Source organism: Bufo gargarizans, chromosome 7, assembly GCF_014858855.1.
Source record: "Bufo gargarizans isolate SCDJY-AF-19 chromosome 7, ASM1485885v1, whole genome shotgun sequence".
NCBI classification, from domain to species: domain Eukaryota; kingdom Metazoa; phylum Chordata; class Amphibia; order Anura; family Bufonidae; genus Bufo; species Bufo gargarizans.
The window spans coordinates 42,352,290-42,375,536 of record NC_058086.1 but is presented as its reverse complement, the minus strand read 5'-3'; the positions used below and the strand labels follow the sequence as shown (position 1 = coordinate 42,375,536).

General features: G+C 46.7%; 1 protein-coding gene across 1 annotated transcript; it reads left to right on the top strand.

Moving 5' to 3' along the window:
• The first annotated feature begins 747 nt into the window (after positions 1–747).
• On the top strand, positions 748–17,221 carry CTH (cystathionine gamma-lyase). The gene is made up of 12 exons (XM_044301571.1): positions 748–954; positions 4,754–4,835; positions 6,330–6,425; positions 7,529–7,638; positions 8,739–8,870; positions 10,041–10,098; positions 10,294–10,371; positions 11,082–11,234; positions 11,661–11,782; positions 13,277–13,329; positions 14,298–14,436; positions 16,115–17,221. The coding sequence occupies exons 1-12, from the start codon at positions 778–780 to the stop codon at positions 16,178–16,180; spliced, it is 1,266 nt and encodes a 421-aa protein (XP_044157506.1). The 5' UTR covers positions 748–777; the 3' UTR covers positions 16,181–17,221.
• Positions 17,222–23,247: the final 6,026 nt, after the last annotated feature.

Below are 23,247 nucleotides of genomic sequence, written 5' to 3'. Positions count from 1 at the left end.
CGCGCGATAAAAACTGAACAACGGAACGCAATCTCAGTCAAAACTGACTGCAATTGGGTACCTACTCGCGCAGGTTTGCCGCAATGCACCAGGACGCAACCGGACCTTATTCAGGACATGCTCGTCTGCAAGGGGCCTAATAGTAATAGCCCATATGTGCTCCAATATTCTCTATCCTTTCTAGACTCAAGAGCTGCCCCCACCTTCCCAAAAACATCATATTGCATTTCTCTTCCCGATACCTCCCGGGTTTCCCTCTTTTGGAGGGGCAGGTGCTGCTTCTGACTCGTTCTTCTGCCCTCTCTGCACCTCTAATGTCTTGAGTTATAGATAGACATTAATACATTCGCTTTATTGCTCCGCAAACCTTTCAGTTTGAGTCCTGGTCGTACACGAGCAAATTATATATTACTTCATAACTCGGCGCAATTTGCGTCCTAAAAATGTGTGAATGAAAAACTCTCCAAATACTGTGCATCATTATGGATAAAGAAAAAGGGTCCTTCACATGACGAACGGTCAGCGTCCCTCTTTGACCCTGTATATAGTTTCCCTATAGATAACATTGTGCACTTGTATCATTGCAACATTGTATCTCTTCCTGTATCTTGTTTGCTAAACAGATGCTGTGAAGTTGGTGCTGAGGGGGCAGTGCGCTCCCTCCCTCCAGTGGTGACATGTGACAACGCCTCTCTCCTCCACCAATCACTGCAGCCGGAGCCTTGGAGCTGCTAGAAAAGGGGGGTGAGCACAGAGCACACTGACACAGCCAGCAGCATGCAGGACCAGGAGCACAAGCAGTGTCCCACACAGGGCTACCTGGGGGCATTTAAGCACTTTGCCACACAAGCGATCCACGAAGGGCAGGAACCTGAGCAATGGAAGTCTCTGGCAGTGGTGCCACCCATCTCCCTCTCCACCACCTTCAAGCAGCATGGCCCGGGTGAGCATGGGGTAAGTCTCATCACACGACTACACTGCAGTTTTTTGTAGCCAGACTGATTGATCTTCGCTGTGGAGCTACACCCGCAGTTTAAATGCAATCTTGTGGACGGCAGCTGTCACTCAATAGTTAAAATCAATCAGTCGCACTACTAAAAGTTGCAACATAGCCCAGGCCTTAAATATCTTGGATATCTTCAGATCTCGAACCACTTGCAGTCATCATCACAGAATTTCCCATCCTCCATTTCTGCCACTTTATTAGGCTGCGTTCACACCAGTGTTTTTGATGGATCCGTCATGGATCAGGAAAAAACGCTTCCGTTCTGAACGGATCCGGTTATATTATCTCTAAAATAAGCCAAGACGCATCCGTCTCTAAAACCTTTGTAAGTCAATGGAGGACGGATCCGTTTTCTTTTGTGTCCGAGAAAACGGATCCGCCGCCATTGACTTACTTTGTGTGTCATGACGGATCCGTCTTGCTCCGCACCACATCGCGAATGGGGAAAAAAAATGCTGCTTGCAGCCTTATTATGTGGGCGGAATACATTCTGGCGCGTTCAGTTCACATTGACAATGAATGGGGAAAAAAACTGAAGCGCCCCCCCCCCCGCGCTATTGCGATCCTATGACGGATCTCAATAGCGGAAAGGGAAAACGCTGGTGTGATTGATTTCTATGAGTTGGCACGTCACACTGTACTCTTCCATTCTGTGGTTACGTGGCATGACCGTTCACAGTATAATCCTAGATTACAGAGAACCTTGGAGAGGAAGGGATTCTGCAGCAGCTTCCATTCCCCTGCCTCCGCTCCCACCCCCGCCCTTTTGTTCCAGTCACCCTGTTGTGTACTGGGATCTCCCCAGCAGGTTCTGTGGCTTTGTACTATAAATGACGTGGCCTCTGATTGTATAGAGGGACAAACATGATGCAATATTACATAAGACTCCAGTGTAATTTGCTTAGTCAGTGGAATTCAGCACTTCCGAGAGGCAGCGTATGCCGTATGTGTAGGGGGAGCGCAGTCTATCTCACAGGGTGTAAAATGAATGAACTGCTCTGTATCCAGGATGTGTGGACACAGGCCCCAGTGTAAGGTCTCATGCATGATCTGTAGTATGGCGGCAATCATGTGCCTCTGGTTTCAAATTCAAACAGAATCCATGAGAAAAATATTGTGGCATGTTCCACAGTATGTAGCTTTGGGTTAGGGCAGGGATGGCCAAACTGCAGCTCTCCAGATGTTGTAAAACTACAATTCCCACCATATCCTGCTGTAGGCTGATAGCTGTAAGCAGTCTTTGCATGCTGGGAGTTGTAGTTTTGCAACAGCTGGAGAGCCGCAGGTTGGCCATCCCTGGGCTAGGGTTACACAGCGACTTTGGTCATGGGGCGTCCAGCTGCGGACAGGTTGCACGGCCTAAAATATTTGTGCAGCTCATTGTCATATGACTTGATTAAGGCTGCAAGTCTCTTGCTAATAATAATTTGCAACACCCATTAGAAAAGGAAAAAATGGCCACCATGTTGGAAAAGTTGCTTGTGACTTGCAATCTGCAACCAAAAATCTTCAAGATTTGGATTTTTGATGTTGCGGTCACATCATGTAACCGTCACCACTAGTCTAACCCTGCTTTCACACCTGAGCGTTTCCCAAACGCGCGTCAAAACGCCCCAAAGAAGCTCAAGTACTTGTTTGAGCGTCAGGCGTTTTACAGTGCGATCGTACGCGCTGTAAAACGCCCAGGTGAGAACCATTCCCATAGGGAAGCATTGCTTTTCAAGTGTTGAGCGTTTTACAGCGCGTTTGAACGCGCTGTAAAACGCTCAGGTGTGAACTTAGGGTTAGGGCTGTATTACACCGACAGATTATCTGCCCAATTATACACACCAGCTATTGGTCTGATTGGATAGATATTGGTCAGATAATCTGTTGGTGTAATACAGCTCTTAGCCTAAGGCCTAGTTCACAGTTTTAGTGTGTGTGTGTGTATATATTAAATATATATATTTTTTTTTTTTGCAAGTGTACGGGACGTTTTTTTTGTGTTCTGTATACGGAACCATTCATTTCAATGGTTCCGCAAATAAAACTGCATCTACTCCTTATGCATGCCATTTCCATTTTTCCGTTCCGTTGAAAGATAGAACATGTCCTATTATTGCCCACGAATCACGCTCCGTGGCTTCATTCAAGTCATCGGATCCGCAAAAAAAGAACACATATGGAAATGCATCCGTATGTCTTCCGTATCCGTTCAGTTTTTTTCTGAACCATCTATTGAAAATGTTATGCCCAGCCCAATTTTTTTCTATGTAATTACTGTATATGGCATATGGAAACACAATGGAACTAAAAAACGGAACAACGGATCCGTGAAAAAAAACGGAAAGACGCAACGGAACTCAAACGGAAAACAAAAAACGAAAAAAGCCATACGTTCGTGTGAACTAGGCCTAAAGGAAGTGTGTTTTTTTTTTTTTTTTTTTTTTTTTTTTTTTTTTTTTTTTCCGACAACCTGCTGATCACTAGCGGCGGAGACCGGTGCATTTACAGTGATCTCCTCCACAGTATGGGGAGGAGTGATCGGTAATTCCATCGCTCTTTCCCCGTAAGGACTCGTTGTTTGCCGGCGGGAGATGGTGTTTACGCGGCACGATCTGCTGCCGGTAAACGATCACTTTTGTGTGCGCACAAACAATTGGATTACCTGACGCTCGTTCATTGGGTAATCGCCGGTACATTTACACCGCACGATCATCGCTAATGAGCGTTACTATGAACGCCTGGTAGCGCTAATCCGTGCGATTCTCAGCCTGTATAAAGGGCCCTTAACACAGGTGTTACTCCTGTCCCCAGAAGCTTCTAGAAGGGAATACACTGCCATACTGGGACTCCCAAGTCCCGCCGTGCAACGTGGCTGACCCGGGATCCTGCAGGACTATATGGGCATCCATCAGTAGGTGGGGAAACCATCAATTATTTAACATTTACAAGTGTGGCCTTACCTTAACAAATCAGTCGCCCACGTGGCTCATGGCAACTGATCCCGGTGCAGCTTTCATTTTTCCATTGCAATCTATGGCATGAACGCCCAGTTTTGATAAATGAGTCCCAGATTGTGAAATGCTTAGCTGTCAGAAATGGCTGACTAGTCGGTTAATATTCACTTGGAGATTCGCCCAAGGTTTTGACAAGTCAAAGTTTAACTGACTATGACTCTGGTTTATGACCCGGTTCCAACAAGCAAGGTGAAAACCGTCATCTCAGCAAAACGCCCCTGGTGATCCAAGGATTCTCACGGACGTGGCTCCTGAAACCCTGGCAAACTGCTGATATTGGGGAAGGGGCTGGCAACACAAGTATTATTACACAGCGTCCATTTATATGAAGGAGTGACCTTGTGATACAGGACCAGGCCACCTCCAGCAGATCCGGGGACACTTTGTTTTAGCAGCTCTGCCTTATAGGGACGTGTCCTGAACATGTCAGCACCCTCTGTGGTGGACAGGACATATGGACATGGGTTGTGGTCAGAGAAATGTATTATGTGGTGAGCCTTCAGATGAAGTCGGACAGAACTGGAGCTGTCTGTACACCGAGGGTCTTCTTTCTGGCTCGGGGACCCTCTATGATGTCCATGTCCTCTCATGGACCATATAAGACAATCCATTAAATGTCTTTGGCCTCGTGTCCCAGTCCATAGTGGAAGAGCCTTTACATAAATGTCTCCCATGGTATGTCATTTATATTGAGCACAAACCAATCAAAAAAGATGTGTCTTGATTTATTTTGTTGTTTTTGCAGGGTTACGAGTACAGCCGCAGTGGAAACCCAACAAGGAACTGTCTGGAGAAAGCAGTCGCTGCCCTCGATGGGGCCAAATACTGTAAGATTCCCGATCTGGATGGGTCAATTACTTTCAGCATTTGATGTAAACTGTGTCAAACAAGATGAAGTGGGGCAAGTCAATACATTGAACATACGAGAATACATAAAATTGATAGGGACCCCTTTACTTAAAGGGGTTGTCTCATCATGGACAATGGGGAGCATATCGCTAGGATATGCCCCCATTGTCTTATAGGTGCGGGTCCCACCACTGGAACCCTCACCTATATTGAGAAGGGAGCCCCGCAAGTGAAGGAGGGCGCACCGCGCATGCGCAGCCCCCCCTCCTTTCATTTTCTATTCGGCTGCTAAAAATAGCCGAGTGCTGGCTCAGCTATTAACATCGGCCCCATAGAAATGAATGGGAGCGGGGGACGCTCCCTTTCACTTCTACGGGGAGCTGGCTTGGTGGTGGCCGGACTGGAGTCCTCCAGCCACCTCCTTGCGGGGCTCCGTTCTCAATATAGGTGGGGGTACCAGCGCTGGTACCTGCACCTATAAGACAATGGGGGCATATCCTAGCGATATTCATTTCCTCCCCCATTGTATATGATGAGACAACCCCCTTAACCACTTCAGGACCAGGCTTCCCAGGGCCATAACTTCTTTACCATTCACAAAGCCATTTGAGGGCACGTCTAGTGCGGTACAAGCTGTATTTTTGAATGGAACCATCTACTGTTGCATACGATGTAGTGGGAAGCTGGAATTTTTTTTAAAATGGGGTGGAATTATAAAATACCATTGTGGTGTGATTTTTTTTTTTTTTTTTTTTAATCACTTTTGATTAAATTTTTATAAAATTTTGCCGTATGGGATAAATGGTTTAATATTTTAATAGTATGGGTGTTTTCACCTGAGCATGAAATGCTCTGATGCTCATGTCAGAGGGGCTGAGTGGGGGAAGAAGGGTATGTGTCCAGGTTCAGCTCTGAACCCTGACAACCCCTTTAAGCCGCCCCCACCCGGCTAAACGTCCTGCAGCCGAAGATGAAGAGAGAAAGGAGACCCTTCACTGACTGCAAGATGTCCATGAAGAAAGGACTACAGACAGACTTTCCAGAGCAGCTTATGCTTCAGTTTTCTTGTTTTTCAAGGTTTAGTGGCCCTTTAACACTGTTGTGTAGCACTAGTCGTCTGCCTTTGTTTTTTTTAGCATACTTTTATTAGTTTTCAAATTAAAAATAAAACCCTATTGAATAGGTTCTTCAGAGAGGAAAAAAAAAAAAAAAAAAAAGGAAAATAGATAAATTTAACAGCTCGGCAGTTGAGAGTATTTTTTAGGGCATGGGGCTATCTTAGAGAGTCCCCTCTTTCAGCTAGAACGGAGTCCCTTTGTGAGGGTGGAGGACCCGGAGCACCCATGGTTTTCATGGTCCATGTAGTGCTACGTTTTGCAGAGTTACCATAAAGTGTTTTATATATTGTTGCTTCCTGGTGGTGATACATTGTTACCACTGATCTAATAACTGTTCTCTCTTTCTCTCTCCAGGTTTGGCCTTTGCATCCGGCTTGGCTGCAACACTTAACATTGCCCACCTCCTGAAAGCTGGAGACCATATCATCTGCACCAGCGACGTGTACGGAGGTAAAGGCTCAATCACATGCAAGAAGACCTTTTACTAAGACACCTAAACATGGGGCCTGAAAGGGCTCCGATAAACCAACTCATCCAAAAAGGAACTGTTAACCCAAAAGTGGGTTTCTGCTCACTGAGGGATCAGGTTACTACTGCTGCCCATAGAATTCTATGCAAGAGGAAAGGGAGAGAAGAGTTACAGTAAGAGAAACACACCGACAGACAGTGCTGGATTCACAGCTACACTGCTCGATAATGTCATCCATACTGCTGCTGCTTTTAAGGGCATCTGTCAGCAGTTTTGTCCCTATGACACCGGCTGACCTGTTACATGTGCTCTTGTCAGCTGAAGGCATCTGTGTTGGTCCCATGTTCATATGTGCCCGCATTGCTGAGAAAGATGATGTTTTATTATATGCAAATGAGCCTCTAGGAGCAACGGGGGTGTTACCATTACACTACACCTAGAGGCTCAGCTCTCTATGCAACTGTCACACCCTCTACACTTTGACTTTTGGAGGAGTCAGGGCCAAGTGTGATCACATTTACACTGCCTAGTCCCGTCAGAGGGTGCGGCAGTTGCAGAGAGAGCAGAGCCTCTAGGTGTAATGGTAACGCACCTGTTGCTCCTAGAGGCTCATCTACTTATATCAATACATAATTTTTTGCGGCAATGCTGGAACATATGAACATGGCAACAACACAGATGCCTTCAGCTGCCAAGTGCACATGGAACAGGTCAGCCGGTGTCATAGGGACAGATGCCCTTAAAGAGAGAGAACAGCAGAATTTCCTCTTCTGTGTGCTGTGTATGGGAGACATCATAGACGATTGTCTCCTCCACTGTTGGCGTTGAGCTTGTAAAAAAAAAAAACTAAGGGGATCATTTACTATACTGAAGTGTGCCTATAGTAGGCATATTTCAGGCGCAGATAGACGTTGTGCCGCAATCTGCGACCTCTCCCCGCTCACTCCAGGTCTAAAATTGTGGGTGTGACGTCTGGTCTGAATAAATGTGCCCCTGGCCCTAGGTGTCCGCTCTGTAGGCTCCATCATTCCTATAGCAGGATATCGTACGGTCAGTCACTTATACGTTTCGTACTTTCTGGCAGGTACAAACAGATATTTTAGAAGAATTGCAGTACAGCTGGGCCTAACGGTGACTTTTGTTGACTGCTCTAAAGTGAACTGTTTGGAAGCTGCAATTACACCGGACACCAAGGTAACTAAGTAACATATTAATCATGAAAACGTGGGCCCGGCAGCAGCCTCCTTGGCCCATCTTGTATTACTGGGAGGGATATGTCCACATGAGGAGGCTAGGAGCAGGCTACCAACTGTATATCAAGGAGTCTAGCAATGAATGGAGATTGCAGCCGGAAACTTAATGCAACAGTTTTTTTTACTCACTAAGGGCTCATGCACCATGTTCTATGTTTTGCGGTGCGGAGGCACGAAGAGAAACCCCACGGAAGCACTCCACGGTACTTCTGTAGGGTTCTGTGCCTCCGTTCCGCTCCGCTCCTTCCATACTGTGGGCCCATTCAAGTGACCGGGTCCGCATCCGTTATACGGTTTGCACGCGGCTGTTTGCGGGCCACAATACAGGCAATGGCCGTGTGCATGAGCCCTAAAGCCTCATTCACACGTCAGTGATTGTGAGCCAAAACTAGGAGTGGAGGCTACATGGACATAAGTCATAAGGGAAAGGCCTGCTCCTGTTCTGTGTTTAGAGACTCACCTGGTTTTGGCTCAAAATCGCTGATAGGGAAATCGCTGACGTGTGAATGAGACATAAGGTGTCGTTCACATCTCTGTTTGGAGATCTGGCAGGCTGTTCCCGGATCCTCTACTTCACCGCCATAGCCCCACTGACTGCAATGGGGTCCGGAGGTGTTCTGGACCATTTCCAGCATAAATACTGAGTTGCGTCTGGACCAAAACCATTGCCTGCAAGGGTTTAGGACAAAAAATAAAATAAAAATCAGTTATCATATAGTTTGTTTTGCTGGACTCTGCGCAGTATACTATGATTTTTGCATCCATTTTTTTAAACGTAGGACAGAAATGTGATGTGAACAGCCCCTTATAAAACCTTTTTCCATGTCAGCGGCGTTCCTAGTGTGTAAATAATATAATATTTCTGGGTTGCCCCCCCCACACCTGAACCCTTGACTTGCAGGCGTCGCCTCTGACCTCATGGAAGTGCTACTAACGGGAAGCGTGTTTAGTGGAAGTAAATGGCGCTGCTCATAGCGGACTTTTACAGTGATCGGTTGTATATGGCATTCATTTTATTTAAATTTTTTTGTTCCTCCCTAGCTTGTGTGGATTGAAACCCCAACGAACCCGACTCTAACGGTTATTGATATAAAAGCTTGTGCGGATGTCGTTCACAAACATCAAGACGTCCTCCTGGCTGTGGACAACACGTTCATGTCTGCCTATTTCCAGGTGAGTGACGCTATTGAACATTCAGGACAATAACTGGGGCACATTGGCATTCGAAACGGGCAGGGACTAAACAACCTCCGGCGTATCGGATCAAGGAAATGATGCCGACAGCAGCAGGGGAGGAGTGTGCTGGTCTTGGGGGCACTGCCTTGATTTCCCCTGAACAACTTTAAATCCTTTACACGATAAAACTGGCAGCCTCTGGGGAGGGGAAGTTTGGAAAAGGGAGGGAGAGAAATTGGAGAAAGTCTCAACATAATATTTCTGTAAAGTAATCAGCATGTATGCATTATACAAATGTTTATGGATATGTATTTTCTTTCTTTCAATTACTTTATTGAAATAAAAAATTGTAAAAAAAACTGGCAGCCTCCACTAGAGGGAGCTCTGTGTATATGGATTCTTACAGTTACTACTGAACTCAATGGAAGCTGTTAAATCTCTTTGCGCTGACCTCCCCGTCGTGGAGGCTGAAAGAAAAATGCTGCGAACAGTGGCGTACATAGAGAACTAAGGGCCCCATAGTAAGGATCAAACCGGGGCCCCCACACAGGACAGAAGGGTTTCCGCCTAAACCCTTTTCAATGACCCTTGGGACATTTTTCCACTGCCTCGTTTGCTAAAAGTTGTTCCTTTTTTAGAGGGTAGAGTCCTGACCAAGTTTTCACCTCCAGTAAAAGAGGCGATGAACCCAACTACAACTGGGCCCCATAGCAGCAGACCAGGCAACTGCTATGGGGCCCAGGGGAAGAGGGGGCCCAGTTGTAGTTGGGATCAACCCCTCTTCTACTGGAGGTGAAAACTTCCCCATAAAGTGAATACATCATATGTAAAGTGTAGCAAGCCCTTGTATAGCTATGTCAATCGGAAAATGATGGCCCATGGAATATGGTAAAAAATAAACCTTGCCCAAAATAAGGAGGTAGAGACTTATACCCAGTAATTCTTTCCCTACCCATTGAGTATTTCAGACTCCAATTCCTCAAAGGGTTTGCGGAACTGGAAGAATTGGAAGACGCAACATTTTTCTGGGTGCGCTACAGGACACTTTACAGTTTAATAAGGAAATGTTTTGGGGCTCAGTTTGTGGAAGATTATTTGGAATGCGTCCTGTGACGTTATTTTATGTGACGGATTGCATCTAGCTGCTATTGACTTTTTGTTTTCCAGCGGCCTTTGTCTTTGGGAGCAGATATCTGCATGTATTCAGCAACCAAATACATGAATGGTAAGCAGGCCTAAAGCCGCATGACGTGTAATAATAAATAAGTTTGCCCACTAGGGGGCAGTCTACGTTAAACCAACTCATTGGTCCAGCTGCTCAGTAAATGAGACTGCACAGTAAATATTCCAAAACAAACAGCCCTTGCGTGGAATGTAATACTGCATTAGAATTGATGACGTTTAACCCTTGGTGTTCCAGGCCACACTGACGTTGTCATGGGATTGGTTTCTGTAAACTGCGACAAAGTCTACGAAAGGTTAAGTTTCCTTCAGAATGGTGAGTGAAGAGGGATCCGAATTAGAACCGTACCATAATTATGCCACTTCAGATAACGCTACCCTGCAGTTCACATCATACACCACTAGGGGAGCTAGAGACCCAAAGTTACCTTTTACAGGACTGTCCCCCCACAAGGCAGATTTTCAGGGACAGAATTGCCGCCGCTGCAGACTTTGGGGAGATTTAGCACCCATTTTATTGGTGAGCCACCGAACACGCGCACACACACAACCTATATGATTTAGCAATGTGTCTTAGAAAATAGATTGGCCTTGTAGTACAGAAGACATAAGGGCTAAGCTCTGCCGTGTGCATGCTGCCTACTGATCCTAGTTGGAAACGGTCAACAAGCTGTGTATGTGTATAATATATATATATAATCTATATCCTTTTAATGCCAGAACTCCACGTTATAATGCAATGACTGGGATTTTATAAACCCCTTTCACATTTGGAGGAAACATCTGCACGAATTATGGGGTATGGTGCAAACTTTCAAAGCCACACAAACGAGAAAATATTAGTGCCGCCATTCGCTGCTTAATCAGCGCTAGCACTTCAGTTCATTCGGTCCCGGTAGTGGTGGGTTTTGGCATCGGGGGATCCTACTAAATTAATGTTTGCATTTCATCTCGTCCTCCTGCTCCTTGTAGAAAGCCTCAAATATTTGCCTTACAGACTGAATCAATGATTCCTGTATTTTGCAGCTCTTGGCGCTGTCCCATCTCCGTTTGATTGCTACCTCTGCAACCGTGGACTGAAGACCTTGCACCTCAGGATGAAGCAGCATTTCCACAATGCTCTGGCCCTGGCCACGTATATGGAGAAAGATCCTCGTGTCGATAAAGTCCTGTTTCCAGGTAAAGCTCAGATGTGATTCTATCTGTATTGCTGCGTGTCGTGTTCCAAGGCGCCATAATGGGTTGGACGTTGACTTCCACGCTAGCTTCCTATGGGTGGCAGTAGCGAGCCAGGTCTTCCTCCTGGAGGTGGCCTATTTGGCATACCTTTTCCTAGAGCCTTGCCTGGTAGATTGGGTTCCCACATATCAGGCCATGTCTTCCAGCTTGGAGGGTAACTGATACCAGAACTGATCTCATGGTTTTCTGGGGTTCCTTGGATCCACAAGAGGAAATTATTCTTGGGGCCCAGACCCCATATCATTAATAAAGTCTAATAGACTTTAATTCAAAGAAGACCCTAGGGGCGAGCTATTGGCTCCAAATGTTTTCTCTCCTCTTGGACCTTCAGACGTCACCTCTTATGCTGTGATCCTATTGTTTCAGGGCTGCCATCTCACCCACAGTATGAAATCACAAAGCGCCAGTGCACTGGAGTGTCCGGGATGATCACCTTCTACATCAAAGGAAACTTGGAGCATTCGAAGATCTTCCTCAAGAGCTTGAAGGTAAAGGCTATATTAGACGGGCAGAATTTCTGGCTGATAATCGTAGTAATGCTCGTTAGCGATCATCTGGCAGTCTATCACTGCCTCCAATTACATAGTTTATAAGACTGACAAATGCCCTCTGTTCAGCCTGTTGGGCTACTTTCACACCTGCGGCAGAGATCCGGCAAACAGTTCCGTCGCCCGAACTGCCTGCCGGATCCGGCAAAATGTATGCCAACTGATGGCATTTGTAAGGCTGATCAGTCAGAAAAATGCATTGAAATGCCGGATCCGTCTTTCCGGTGTCATCTGGCAAAACGGATCTGGCACTTATGTTTTTTTTTTCACCATTCAGGCAAGTTTTTTTTTTTTTTTTTTTTTTTTTTTTGGCCGGAGATAAATCCGTAGCATGCTGCGGTTTTATCTTTTGCCTGATCAGTCAAAAAGACTGAACTGAAGATATCCTGATGCAAACTGAGCGGATTACTCTCCATTCAGAATGCATGGGAATATACCTGATCAGTTCTTTTCCGGCATTGAGCCCTTTTGATGGAACTCTGTGCCGGACAAGAAAAACGCTAGTGTGAAAGTGCCCTTATCCTGCAAGCTGATCCAGAGGAAGAGCACACCCTCAGCGGTAGCTTAAAGGGGTAGTGCAGGACGGACGGACGGGGGGGGGGTTGCAAACTTCTCCCTCACACACTTGGCCGGACCTGTAGAGGGACGCTTGCCTACCGCCTTCCCAGCGCTGGCTCCCCGCTCCTTCTCCTCTGGTCCTGTGATGCTCCCTCGCTCCAAACATCTGGTTTGACATCGCCTCCAGTGACTGGATCCTATGGCATCATATGACCACTTGTGAAATAAGGGGAGCCAGTCGCCGCCATGCGCAGTGATTGTCTGCAGGAGATGTCAAACTGGATATTTTCAGCGGGGGAGCACAGCGGAGCGTCGCAGGCCTGGAGGACGAGGAGCCAGTGACAGGAAGCAGATAAGTAAGCTTCCCTTTGCCAACACCCCCCCCCCCCCTTTATTATTGTACAACCCCCTTTAAAGGGGTTTCCAGAATTAGAAAAATGTCATTTTGTTCCTTCTAAGAATAGCGCCGTTCTTGTCTATGGGCTGTGTCTGGGACTGCAGTATTCAGAATGGGGCTGAGCTGCAATACTAATAAATGGACAACCGTGGCGCTATTTCTGGGAAAGCTGACCTTTACTTTCTAATGCTGGACAACCCTTTGACTTGTCTGCTTTAGATTTGGGGCTCCCTAACCTTGTGTTCCCGCTGCTGCCCGATACTACTTGGCACAGATTGGAAGCATTTCCCAGACCATGGTTGGCACCAGGTGGAATATTTGCCTTTGTGATGGTTATCATACACTGACCGCGCCATTGAGCTCCTGATAATGTCGCACATCTCGGAATCTGTGCTGGTGCAGGAAGTGCCCGCCATCGCCTGCTTTGTTTCATAGTCTTTAGTGGAAAAAGTCTGACTTCTGATTTGTGATTTGCTCAGGTGTTTACACTCGCTGAAAGCCTTGGTGGATATGAAAGTCTGGCCGAGCATCCGTAAGTATATCTGACATTGGATCACAAACCTGTGACTCTCTCAGGGCTTGCTGGGAATTGTAGCTTTATTAAATCAACAGGGAAAGGAGAATTTTTTTTAAAAAAAAATTCTTGTCTAAACCTTAAAACTGCAGTACTTAAGTTGCACTCTCTAAAACCGTTTTTTTAACTTTTTGCATTCACAGGGTAAGATCTAAATGTCTGATGGCTGGGCCCCCTACCGATCAGTAGAACAAGGGTCACCCCCCCCCCCCCTCCCATTCCCCTTCACTATACAATGGCAGTGAGACGGCGGAGTTTGAATGCAGTGGAGCGAGTGGTGCCGCTCCATTAAAAGTCTATGGGAGGTCGCAGAGTACAGCCGCTCCATTCAAATGCTTCATCACTGCGATCGTACATTGAGGAGGAACAGGGGTCCGAGACTCGCGTTTAAGTAATTGGTGGGGCACAACTTTGGACATTTATCATCAAACCTCAGGGGGTGGTTTTAAGGGAATCTGTCACTAAATACCAGCTGACATGAGGGATGTGCCCAGTGGTGTTGGGCCCATCTCGCTCCATGGCTGCCTTGCAGAGAAATCAGCATTTTAATGATATGCAAATTATTCTGTAGGAGAGCGAGTGGGGCCTCTGAGTGCAAGAGCAACACCCTTGTTGCACCCAGGGGCTAATTTGCATATTATAAAAAAAATGCTGTTTTCTTTGTAATGTGGCCATAGAGCAAGATGAGACCAACACCATTAGATTCAACTGACAAGGGCACATCTCCCACGTCAGCTGGTTTTATTGAGAGGTATTTACAGATTCCCTTTAATTTACCTTGAAACACAAAGAATCTGTTATCTCTGGTTATTCCAGATTTGTAAACCCGCATCCCACTGCAGCAGTGCAGCTTTTTTGGCTTCTAACCGGCTTCTTCCAGCATTTTAATGGCCCATGTAATCCTCTGCCCGTTTCCTCTTGTGTAGAGCCATCATGACTCACGCCTCAGTGCCCGAGGAGGACCGAGCCGCCCTGAACATCAGCGACACCCTCATTCGCCTCTCCATTGGGTTAGAAGACACAGAAGACATTATAGGAGACATAGACCAAGCATTACAGGCTGCGGTGAGTACTGACTGGACACATAGGAGTCCATCCATCCCCCCCCCCCCCCCCCAGATCCCAAAAAAGTCACTGGTTATTAAAGGGGTATTATACTGCAAGGGATCTCCTGTGGAAAATCAATCATAAAGATTGCCTTGCTGCAGGCAAATAATGCAAGCTCAGTCTATTTCCACAGCCACTTTTGGAACCAACTGTATTAAAGGGGTTTTCCCAAGATTCCCACAGGATACGAGTTAAGAGCCTAATCGGAGGGGCGGCAACCGATGGGACTACGGATGAGCGAATCCACTTCGGATGCATCATCCGAAGTCAATTTGCATAAAACTTCATTTGAATACTGTAGCGAGCGTACAGTATTAGAATGTATTGGCTCTGTGGGGTTTCGCTCTGGTAGACAGGATTAGCGGACGCAGTATGGAGGCAACAACAAGTTTTTGGGATCAAACCGTTCAGTGTTTTATTCACACTTTAGGGAAGTGACAAAACAAACAGTCATAGTCAAACAAAGTCACTCTGCGGTGTTGGTGGTAATTCGCACCATGCCGCAATTCTGCCTCAGAGTCCTTGCTGATGGCGGCACCAACCTGTTTTCATGCCAAACAGGTAGCAAGCCTTCATCCAGACACAAGGCTCCCAGATCCCAACACAGAGACCTGGCTTCTGAGCCCAGCTGCCTATTTATGGACAGCCAGGTGCTGCCAAAACCCAGACTGGCACTTAAAATCCGGTCCGGTATTTTACCTCACCTGGCTGTAAATCAGCCCAGCAGCACATGCAGGGGGGGGAAATACCTGTTTTCCCAGACAAAACCTCTCACTGTGTCACAGATCCTATGAGCCGAAGTTATTACTTCGCCAAGTCCCGTGAGATTTCAGGTAATAACTTCAGAAATTAATTTCTACGGTAAAAAAAAAAAAAACTTTTACTGAACTCTGGTTCAGTTCCAAGGTACCACCTGCAACCCAAACAGAGTTCGGGTACTTTTTTTTTTTTTTTACAGTAGAAATTAATTTCTGAAGTTATTACCCGAAGTCTCTCGAGACTTCGGGAAGGAATAACTTCAGCTTATAGGAGCCAATACAGCGCTCGCTCAGTACAGTATTCAAACAAAGTTTTATGTGAATCGACTTCGGATGTTTCATCCGAAGCCTATTCGCTCATCCCTAGATGAGACCCCCACCAATCACAAGAACAGGGGGTCATGTGTACAACCTTATGAACTTCCACTCCATTCATTACTATGAGACTGCTGAAGAGAAGCAGAGTTCAGTGCCCAGCTATCGCCGTCGGTCCTGTAGAGATGAATGGAGTGGTTTATCTGCCAATCCATTTATATGGGGTCATGGGGATCACCATTATCATGATTGGTCGGGATCCCAGGGATCAGACAACTTAAAGGGGTTATCCATGAAATGATAACAATGACTTATCCCCAGGATAGGTCCTCGTTATCAGCTCTACAGGGGTCTGAGTCCCGGCATCCTCTCATTTGGAGTGACCTCTGTGGAAGCCATGTGCTTGAGGCCGCCTTCTTCTGGTGTGGAGCAGAGATTGAATGAATGGCAGGAATACGATTACTATAATAAAAATGTACTAGGATAATGCTGCACGCTGTGTATGAACAAGGCCTTACCAGTTTGATTTATACAAGCAGTGACCCCTTTTCTTTCCTTGACAGCACCCAGAGCTGACCAATCCGACCAAGGTGCAAGATCTGTTGCAGCATCTGAAGTTTAACTGCTGAATATTGATTTAACATTCCCGAGCCGGTTTCCTAGTAATTTAAAATATTAACATTGGGCCAGACACATGCCACTTTTAATTATCAACTAATTGTTTTCATGATCACTATTCAACTTGCAGGATGACAGGCCGAACTGGATGGACAAATGTATTTTTTTTCAGCCTTATGTACTATGTTACTCCAGAGCTGCACTCCCTATCCTGCTGGTGGCGTCACTGTGTACATACATTACATTACTTATTCTGAATTGCATTCTATATTATACTCCAGAGCTGCACTCTCTTCTATTCTACTGTGAAATCAGTATGTACATACCCTACCCTCCCTGATCTAGAGTTACAGCCTATTTTATACTCCAGAGCTGCAGTCCCAGTTCTACTAGTTGTTATGGGAAACGGCAGACTTGTGAACAGAGGCCCCACAAGAGTTTAGCTTAGCTGGTCTACTGTAACGTGAGGTGGAGGGGCAGTTTTTTTCTTTTTTCTTTCCTACATCAGATGACTGTAGTATAAGGGTCCATTCACGCATCTGCAAAACGGGTCTGCATCTGTTCCGCAATTTTGCGGAACAGGAGCGGACCCATTTATTTTCAATGGGGCCGGAATGTGCTGTCCGGATCTGCACTTTCGTTCCGCAAAAAAAATAGAACGTGTCCTATTGTCTGCAAGTGCGGACAAGAAAAGGCATTTTTCTAGGAGAGTGCCGGAGATATGCGGTCTGCAAAACGCGGAACACACATTGCCGTGTCTGTGTTTTACGGACGTGTGAATGGACCAAGTTGCTTAACTTTTTATGTGAATTGGTTGTTAAATGACACCCACAAGAGTGTAAAGATCCCACCCGCGGGGCCCGGGTCCTGCATTTGGCGTTAGCCATGATGCTGATTTTTGCAGTTGCATAGAAGCCAAAATCCCGTACTACTTATGAGAAGAAAGAAGGCGCTGGAATCCGTAGGGCGCGCTGGTCAGATGATTGCATCCTACGTCTTAGTACATCGTCCATATATCCAAACCTCAATAAAGCTCAGTATTTTCACACACACTGCTTGCTTTTTCCTTTTGACAAGAAATAGCAATGGGTTCCTGCTTTCGTGTTTCCTAAAACATTAGTAGCAAGTCCCCTGGCGGCTGGCACCGCGGGCTTTGTCTTTTACATCTGTACTGGCAGATGTTTCCCCACGCACTGGTATCTCATTCTCGTCATGTTCCTGCTATATACAAACTCGAAAAATTAGAATATCGGGCAAAGTTCATTTATTTCAGTAATGCAACTTAAAAGGTGAAACTAACACAAGAGACTCATTACAGGCAAAGCGAGATATTTCAAGCCTTTATTTGTTATAATTTGGATGATTATGGCTCACAGCTTATGAAACCCCAAAGTGACAATCTCCGGTCCCCTTTGCTCAGGGGGTATGGATTATTTAGCTGACTAGAGGGCGACACTTTGAGCCTAGAATATTGACCCTTTTCATAAAATTCGGATTTTAAGCTGCATTAATGCAATTCCTTTTAATTAGCATTACTGAAATAAATGGACTTTTGCACGATATTCTAATTTTTCAAGTTTTACCTGTATAATCTCAATACAAATTGAGACTATACAGGTGAATTCTTCTCCTATTTGATGCCACGAGGCCTAGAATCACTCCCTCAAAGGGGTTAGCCCAATGTTAATGATCTGTCCTTAGCCTAGGTCTGGGATGGCCAACCTGAGTCTCTCCAGCTGCTGCAAAACTACAACTCCCAGCATGCCCAGACTACCTACAGCTATCAGCCTACAGCAGGGCATGGTGGGAGTTGTAGTTTTACAACATCTGGAGAGCCGCAGGTTGGCCATGCGTGGCCTAGGTCATCAAAAGCCAATTATTGGGGGTCCAACTCCTGCCGACCCTCCAGCTGTTGTAAAACTACAACTCCCACAATGCCCTGCTGTAGGCTGATAGCTGTAGGCTGTTTGGGCATGCTGGGACTTATAATTTTGCAACATCCGGAGGGCCGCAGGTTGAGCACCCCTACTTTCGAGGGTAGAGTCCTGACCAGTAGAAGAGGAGATGATCCCAACTAAGACGGCCCCCTCTTGTCCTGGGCCCCGTAGCAGTCGCATGGTCTGCCGCTATGGTAGTTACGCTCCTGGGTACAGGTTGCTGTACTGTTTTGTGAACAGGTTTCATATCTCCCAGGTGTAACGTGCAGAGATGCAGATCCCTGCGGAGACTGCTATATACACACACACATGTGGAGGGAGGGCGGTATGGAGGCACGTGTCAGCTTAAAGACTGTGAGCCCCGTCATGGACATTGATCTAAATTCTGTACAACCGGCGTAATGAATAAGGATACATATGTATCAGAGAGTCATAGGAAGGAGAGTGAATGGGGCAGGATGCCATTGAATTTCCTGCCCCAGACTCCGAGGGGTAAGTACAGTCCAATGAATAACGTTAGTGTTAAACTGTGCTCCCTTGAGGCCACCAGGGGACATTATTCTTGGGGCCCAACCTCTGTATCATCAATAAAGGCTAATAGATTTTGAATTAAAGAAATAGATCCTAGTGCCAAGTGATTGGCTCCAAATTTTTTATTTTTTCCTGGACCTTTGGGGCCCACTATGACTTCAGAGGCTAGACCCACCAGAGGATCCCCTGGTACTTTGGTAGACTAGTCCGAGTTTGTATAACGGCCTACTTAAAATGAATTAAAAATAAAACTTCCTGACCTCTTGAGAGTCATGGCGCCCTGACTAAAGTCCCTTTTATGTGGACTAAGGATTGAACAGTTATCGGGAATGAGCCTTCAAGCACTCATTCCTGATAATTGCCCAGTGAAAGGGCTCATTCACGCGGCCGTTCCATGCATTGGGGGCTGCAATTTGCGGCGCACGGGCACCATCCGTGCTGCTGCCGCAACTGATCCAGCCCCATTCAACTTGAATGGGTCCGTGATCCGTCCGCACCTCGAAAAATAGAGCATATTCTTTTTTTTGAGGCACGGACAGAAACCCCCACAGAAGCACTCCATAGTGCTTCTGTGGGGTGCCATGCTTCCGTTCCGCACCGACCTTCCGGATTGCGAACGCGTTCAAGTGAAAGGATCTGCACCCGTGATGCAGGCCGCAATATGGGCACGGCCGTATCCATGAGCCCTAAAGGTGGTGGATGAGCAAACACTTGTCTTTTTTGCTGATTACATCTTTTATATGGGACATAAAATCATTGTTTGCCGGCAGCTAATCGCCCTTTGAATACAATTGGTGTGTTGCTGGCAAACAGTTAATTTGTATGGGGATGAACAATCACTGTAGCCATCATTCATCCCCGTGTGGAGGAGATGATTACTGCGTGTAAACAATCAGCCAACTATCGGGAACGTTTGGTTCATTCTCAATAATTGTTTTTGCATCAGAAGCTCGGAGATACAAACCATCGGTGGCAAATGGTTCTGGTGCTCTGTTAAAAGAGGTTTCCCTGAAAACCCAGTAGACTAAAAATGTAAATGGTTTTGTATAACAGGCAACTCAACGATCCAGAACTGCACCGATATGAGACCTAAATAGGCAAGATATAATAAAATACCAATTGATTATCTCAAATAGTGTATAAATTCATATATAATTTCAATTCAAATTTTAAGATTTTATTAAGATATTGTATGCTAATATAAAAAAAAAGGGTATAAAAAAAAATATATAAAAGGTGTATACAGGGAGTGCAAAATTATTAGGCAAATGAGTATTTTGACCACATCATCCTCTTTATGCATGTTGTCTTACTCCAAGCTGTAGAGGCTCGAAAGCCTACTACCAATTAAGCATATTAGGTGATGTGCATCTCTGTAATGAGAAGGGGTGTGGTCTAATGACATCAACACCCTATATCAGGTGTGCATAATTATTAGGCAACTTCCTTTCCTTTGACAAAATGGGTCAAAAGAAGGACTTGACAGGCTCAGAAAAGTCAAAAATAGTGAGATATCTTGCAGAGAGATGCAGCACTCTTAAAATTGCAAAGCTTCTGAAGCTTGATCATCGAACAATCAAGCGTTTCATTCAAAATAGTCAACAGGGTCGCAAGAAGCGTGTGGAAAAACCAAGGAGCAAAATAACTGCCCATGAACTGAGAAAAGTCAAGCGTGCAGCTGCCAAGATGCCACTTGCCACCAGTTTGGCCATATTTCAGAGCTGCAACATCACTGGAGTGTCCAAAAGCACAAGGTGTGCAATACTCAGAGACATGGCCAAGGTAAGAAAGGCTGAAAGACGACCACCACTGAACAAGACACACAAGCTGAAACGTCAAGACTGGGCCAAGAAATATCTCAAGACTGATTTTTCTAAGGTTTTATGGACTGATGAAATGAGAGTGAGTCTTGATGGGCCAGATGGATGGGCCCGTGGCTGGATTGGTAAAGGGCAGAGAGCTCCAGTCCGACTCAGACGCCAGCAAGGTGGAGGTGGAGTACTGGTTTGGGCTGGTATCATCAAAGATGAGCTTGTGGGGCCTTTTCGGGTTGAGGATGGAGTCAAGCTCAACTCCCAGTCCTACTGCCAGTTTATGGAAGACACCTTCTTCAAGCAGTAGTACAGGAAGAAGTCTGCATCCTTCAAGAAAAACATGATTTTCGTGCAGGACAATGCTCCATCACACGCGTCCAAGTACTCCACAACGTGGCTGGCAAGAAAGGGTATAAAAGAAGAAAATCTAATGACATGGCCTCCTTGTTCACCTGATCTGAACCCCATTGAGAACCTGTGGTCCATCATCAAATGTGAGATTTACAAGGAGGGAAAACAGTCCACCTCTCTGAACAGTGTCTGGGAGGCTGTGGTTGCTGCTGCACGCAATGTTGATGGTGAACAGATCAAAACACTGACAGAATCCATGGATGGCAGGCTTTTGAGTGTCCTTGCAAAGAAAGGTGGCTATATTGGTCACTGATTTGTTTTTGAATGTCAGAAATGTATATTTGTGAATGTTGAGATGTTATATTGGTTTCACTGGTAAAAATAAATAATTGAAATGGGTATATATTTGTTTTTTGTTAAGTTGCCTAATAATTATGCACAGTAATAGTCACCTGCACACACAGATTGTCATGGAACCATGAACCAGACGTACAACAAGAGATAAGTGGAAAATAAGAAGGTTTTATTGAAGAGCAAGCCGTAAGCAAAGTCCGAACGGATGGCTAAACCGAAGCAGGGTCTTGCGGAGACAGAGGTCAGGAACCAGAAGGGTAGTCAGACGAAGCCAGGAACAGGAACCAACGGGGTAGTCAGACGAAGCCGGAATCAGGAACCAACGGGGTAGTCAGACGAAGCCGGAATCAGGAACCAACGGGGTAGTCAGACGAAGCCGGAATCAGGAACCAACGGGGTAGTCACGAGCCGATAGACCACGGGTAGTCAGACGAAGCCGGAATCAGGACCAACGGGGTAGTCAGACGAGGCCAGGATCAGGAACCAGAAGCAGCAGCAGTCTTGGAAGCATGTGAACACAGGAGGACCAAGCAAGGAACTGAAGCCACAGACCTCCTATATATATGAGCTGGGCATCCAGCTCCTCCCAGTGGGAAGGAGGAGCCGCAGGGTGGGAGGCTACAAGAAAACCCAGAAACCAAGATGGCCGCCAGCACATGTCAAACGAAGGGAACAGCAAGGAGGTAAGACCATGACAGTACCTCCCCCTCAAGGGCCCCTCCTCCGCGGAGTAAGGAACGGTTTCTGAGGGAAGCGTGCGTGGAAGGCTCGGAGCAAAGCAGGAGCATGGACATCTGCGGAGGGAACCCAGGAACGCTCCTCTGGACCATAACCACGCCAATGGACCAAAAACTGCACCCGGCCGCGGACCAGGCGTGAGTCCGGGATATTGCTCACCTCATACTCCTCACGATTGCCCACTTGGACCGGACGAGGCCGAGGAATCGAGGAAGTGAAACGATTACACACCAGTGGCTTCAACAGGGAGACATGAAACACGTTGGAGATCCGCATGCCAGGAGGAAGCGCAAGGGCATAGGCTACCGGGTTTACCCTGCGAAGCACTCGGAAGGGACCAACAAAGCGAGGCGCCAGCTTGGGAGTGGGCACTCGAAGGTTGAGGTTGCGGGTGGACAACCATACGCGGTCTCCGACCTGGTAGGAAGGAGCGGGCGCTCGTCTGCGATCAGCCTGGAGTTTCTGGCGCTGCGCAGAGACCTCAAGGGACCTCTGGATCTGTACCCAAGAAGCACGTAGGACGGAAAGGTGATCCTCCACAGCTGGAATATCCTGGGGAGAGAATACCTCCGGTAACACGGCAGGTTGGAACCCATAATTGGCCATGAAGGGAGACGTCCCAGAGGAAGAGTTCACTGCCGTGTTCCTGGCAAACTCAGCCCAAGGCAGGAGGTCAACCCAATTGTCTTGGTGATCGGAGACATAGCAACGAAGGAATTGCTCCAAGGCCTGATTGGATCGTTCTGCGGCCCCATTGGACTGAGGGTGGTAGGCCGAGGAGAAAGAGAGATGAATCCCCAACTGGGAGCAAAAGGCGCGCCAGAACCTGGACACAAACTGACTCCCCCGATCCGACACAATCTCCTTGGGCAAACCGTGCAACCGGAAGACCTCCCTGGCAAAAATCGAGGCCAACTCTTGTGCAGAGGGTAACTTCTTGAGAGGAACACAGTGGCACATTTTGGAAAACCGATCCACAATCATGAGAATGACCGTATGGCCTCGGGATGCAGGGAGGTCCACAATGAAATCCATCCCCAGGTGTGACCATGGACGCTCCCCGGTGGCTATGGGTTGCAAAAGGCCCAACGGAAGGTGCCGAGGGGACTTACTCTGGGCACAAACGGAGCATGCCGCTACATATGCGGCGATGTCGGAACGTAGAGAAGGCCACCAGAACAGACGTGAAACCGCCCAGGACAGCTGATTCTTTCCAGGGTGCCCCGCGGCCTTGGAGTTATGGTAGGTTCGCAACAACCGAGTGCGCAACTCCTCAGGCACAAAACATCTGCCGTTGGGTCTCCCAGAGGGAGCACCAGATTGAGCCGCCAAAATCTGCTCACCCAGAGGAGA

Excerpts from the sequence above, each read along its gene's own strand:
- CTH (XM_044301571.1), top strand. The coding sequence starts at position 778 with ATGCAGGACCAGGAGCACAAGCAGTGTCCCACACAGGGCTACCTGGGG. Across the intron at positions 11,235-11,660 it reads CGATAAAGTCCTGTTTCCAG|GGCTGCCATCTCACCCACAG; the intron begins GTAAAGCTCAGA and ends CTATTGTTTCAG. Across the intron at positions 11,783-13,276 it reads TCTTCCTCAAGAGCTTGAAG|GTGTTTACACTCGCTGAAAG; the intron begins GTAAAGGCTATA and ends TGATTTGCTCAG.